At 40.1% G+C, this 3752-nt stretch overlaps 1 protein-coding gene across 1 annotated transcript; it reads right to left on the reverse strand.

The window, feature by feature from the left end:
* Nucleotides 1-927, reverse strand: LOC144229637 (olfactory receptor 4C3D-like). Its single transcript, XM_077761729.1, has one exon. It carries the CDS (start codon nt 925-927, stop codon nt 1-3), a length of 927 nt encoding a protein of 308 aa, XP_077617855.1.
* Nucleotides 928-3752: the final 2825 nt, after the last annotated feature.

Here is a 3752-nt window from a genome sequence, read left to right on the forward strand (position 1 = left end):
CTAAGTAACTCTTTTCTTCAACAGACTCTTCACGGCATTTTTCACTTCTGTGTTTCTCACCGTGTAAATGATAGGATTTAACATGGGAGTGAGGATTGCAAAGAACACAGTCACCAGCTTATCCACAGGGTAGGTGACCACAGGACGCATGTAGGTGAATATGCAAGGTACAAAAAAAAGCACAACTACGGCAAAGTGGGAGCCACATGTTGAGAGGGCTTTGTGTCGTCCTTCAGAGCTGTGGGAACTCAGGGACCTCAGAATGACTATGTAGGAGATGAGTAGCATGGAAAAAATGAGAAAGCACATGGCCCCACTGTTGGCTGCCACCACCATTCCCAACCTGTAGGTGTCGCTGCAGGCAAGTTTCAGCAGAGGGAAGAGATCGCACATGAAGTGGTCAATGACATTGGGACCGCAGAAAGGCAAGCTGACCATGAAAAGGGTCTGCACAGCGGCATGCAGGATCCCCCCTATCCAGGCCACCATCACCAGGAGGCGGCAGAGCCCCTGTCGCATGATGCTTGTGTAGTGCAGGGGCTTGCAGATGGCCACATAGCGATCATAGGCCATGACAATAAGGAGGATGATCTCTGATCCTCCCAGGAAGTGCTCCACAAAGAGCTGAGTCAGGCAGCCACCCAAGGAGATGGTTCTCCTCTGATACAGCAGGTCGATGATCATTTTGGGGGTGGTCACAGAGGTGTAGGAGGCATCTATAAAAGACAAGTAAGTAAGAAAGAAATACATGGGAGCTGAAAGCATGGGGCTGAGGGAGATGGTAATGACAATGAGCAGATTGGCCAGCACAGTAAATAGAAAAATGAACAGAAAGACCACAAAGAGTATCTTCTGCAAGTGTGGATTCTGTGTAAGTCCCAAAAGAATAAATTCAGTCACGTTGTTGGGAGGTGGGAGGTTATCCATTCAAGTAGTAACACCTTCCTGGGGCCTGAATTCCCTACAAAGGGATAAAGAGAGATACCTATTAATCCATGAAAAGATTGTAGTCTGAAGTTCATGGTACAAAAACAGTCGCTGTAACTGTGGAGCATGTTCTGGGCACGCCTTGACTCAGAGTTTGTTTTGATTCCTTCTTACTTCCTCCACAAGCTCTCTGTCTCTTCATACACCTCTTACCTGCCTGTAAATACTCAAAGGGCAACATGTGATGTGTAATTTACCTATAAACACCCAAAGGGCAACACGGGATGTGTAATTTACTAAGAAAACACTAGGCTATAAACATGAGTGGAATTTTCCTGGTTCCAACCCTAAGTGACTTCACCTAATCATTTCAGTGTCTCATATTTCTGAGCCCTCCTCCATGTCTGTGAGCTTACAAATGGTAACTCAGTTACAACTGAGCTACAACTGTAACAACCAAGTTGATTTACAACTGTAAGTCAGTTAAGTATCTGACTTTATTTCAGCTCAGGTCAGGATCTCAGGGCCATGGGATCCGGCTCCATGCCAGGTTCTGCCCTCAGCGTGGAGCCTACCTGGGATTCTCTCTCTCCTTCTTCCTCTGCCACTTCCCCATTCTCACGTGCACTCTCTCAAAATAAATATTTTTTATGTTTATTTTATATTTGAGAGTGATAGAGAGAGCATGTACAAGTGGGGAAAGGGCAGAGAGAGGGAGAGAGACACAGAATTTGAAGCAGGCTCCAAGCACTGAGCTGTCATTTCGGAGTCCGACACAGTGCTGGAATCGATGAACCTGACATCATGACCTGAGCTGAAGTCCAACGCTTAACTGCCTGAGCCACCCAGCACCCCAATAAATAAACACTTCTAAAAAATAATAAAAGATTAAAGTTTTTAAAAATAAAAATTTAATGTGGAGAACAGAAAGTCTGTTAGATAAGATAGACAACCTTATATATTTATATATATAAACATGTACACACAAATATATAAAATCTATTATGGTAAGTGTGTATTATACATTCACTCATTCAACAAATACTTATTGAACACTTCCTGTGTATATAAATGTATATTTGTCAACATAAAATCATAAAAAGTGTCCCTGTTTAAATGCTTTTAGTAACCCCTCCCCCAACACTTTCTTACCAACAGCAGCAGCGCATTCATTCATTCACCCCCCCCTCCTTTGTGTTCCTCCTACCTGCATTCTGGTGCCCTCTTCCCATCCTTCATAGCATTTGTCACCCATCATTCCTGGTTGCAGAATCTTGCATTATTAATGGAATGAGGAAATTGGGGGACATAAATCTCCCAAAGGAAACAAGGCAGAAAACATAAATATAACAAAATCTGGAGAGCTTGGGTGGCTCAGGCGGTTAATCGTCTGACTTCAGCTCAGGTCATGATCTCACAGTTTGTGGCTTCGAGCCCCGCGTCAGGCTCTGTGCTGACAGCCAGCTCAGAACCTGGAGTCTGTTTTGGATTCTGTATCTCCCTCTCTCTCTGACCCTCCCCTGTTCATGCTGTCTCTCTCTCTGTCTCTTGGAAATAAATAAAACATTAGAAAAAAATTTTTTAATAAATAAATAAATAAATATAACAAAATCTATTCTGCAAGAAAATATTTCTTTTCCTTCCAAAGGAAAATGGATAAAGACTTTAAATTTTTAATTATCCAAGATGAAAGTTTTACTCATATGTGAAAACCAAGTGTAGCAACCTCACTGCAGTCCCTTATTCTGAGGTGTCCTTCCCCAGCAGATTAGAAGAGACAACAGTGTACATAAAGTAGGAAGATGTAATTAATAAGTGAGTTAGAAGACCTATGAAGAAATAGAAATTATTTGGGCTATATTCTTTGACTCTACAATATTCCTTCTAGGAATAAAACCTAAAGAACAATATTTTTAAAAGAGAAAAACCATTATGTATAAATATGTTCAACACAATCATTAAGAGCTGTGGAAAATTAGAAACTGCATACAATGTCCAACACTAGAGAAATGGATAAGCAAAATATACTGCACCTCTTTGAAGAATGTGACATTTTTAACAGAGACATTTTTTAAAATTTGCACAATGTCAAAGGAAAATTCTAATGTTGTAATAATAATTGGGGGAATTTCAGATGCAAATTTGAATATATAACATGATTCTAACTAATTTAAATATAATATGTGTCAATAAGGAAAAAATATCTCAAAATATTTTTACTTCTAAATTGGTAGTATTGGAGTTGATTCCATATTTGTGATGTTTGTCTTGCTGAAGAAGAGACTTAAATGTCAGATTAGCCAGGGGAGGGGGTAAGAGGAGATTACATGATCTATAAGATCCATTTAAACCTAAGATTCTATAATTATATGATTTTCGGGGGAGGAGGGAGAAACATCTCACCTACGAACTTGTCTGACATAGCTCCATGGCTAGGGTCTCAGGCAGCTGATAGTTAACCAAGAAATAAGTAAAGTTGTTAAGATTGAAAATACAAACTAGCCCAGCTGCATCAAGTGTCTTTGTTGAATTATAAATGGCACCTTTCTTTTGAGCCTCATAAGCACAAGTATGCACCCTGTCTATAGTCACATTCTGTGACGTTTATTAGCCTTGGCTAATTGGACCTCAGGGATACATCACCATCATTAGTAGATCTTGCCAACAACCCAATTATTGCATGTAACTTAACGGAACATCAGAGGAGTTTTAGAGCATTCATCTTTCATTTTTAATTTCTTCCTTTAGTCTGTGTGAAGACAAAACACGATGACAAGAGAAGAAAACTAAGTCAACCACTTATAAATTTGTATACTTGATAAAAA

The sequence above is a fragment of the Crocuta crocuta genome, unplaced genomic scaffold (assembly GCF_008692635.1).
Source record: "Crocuta crocuta isolate KB4526 unplaced genomic scaffold, BGI_CrCroc_1.0 scaffold391, whole genome shotgun sequence".
NCBI classification, from domain to species: Eukaryota; Metazoa; Chordata; class Mammalia; order Carnivora; family Hyaenidae; genus Crocuta; species Crocuta crocuta.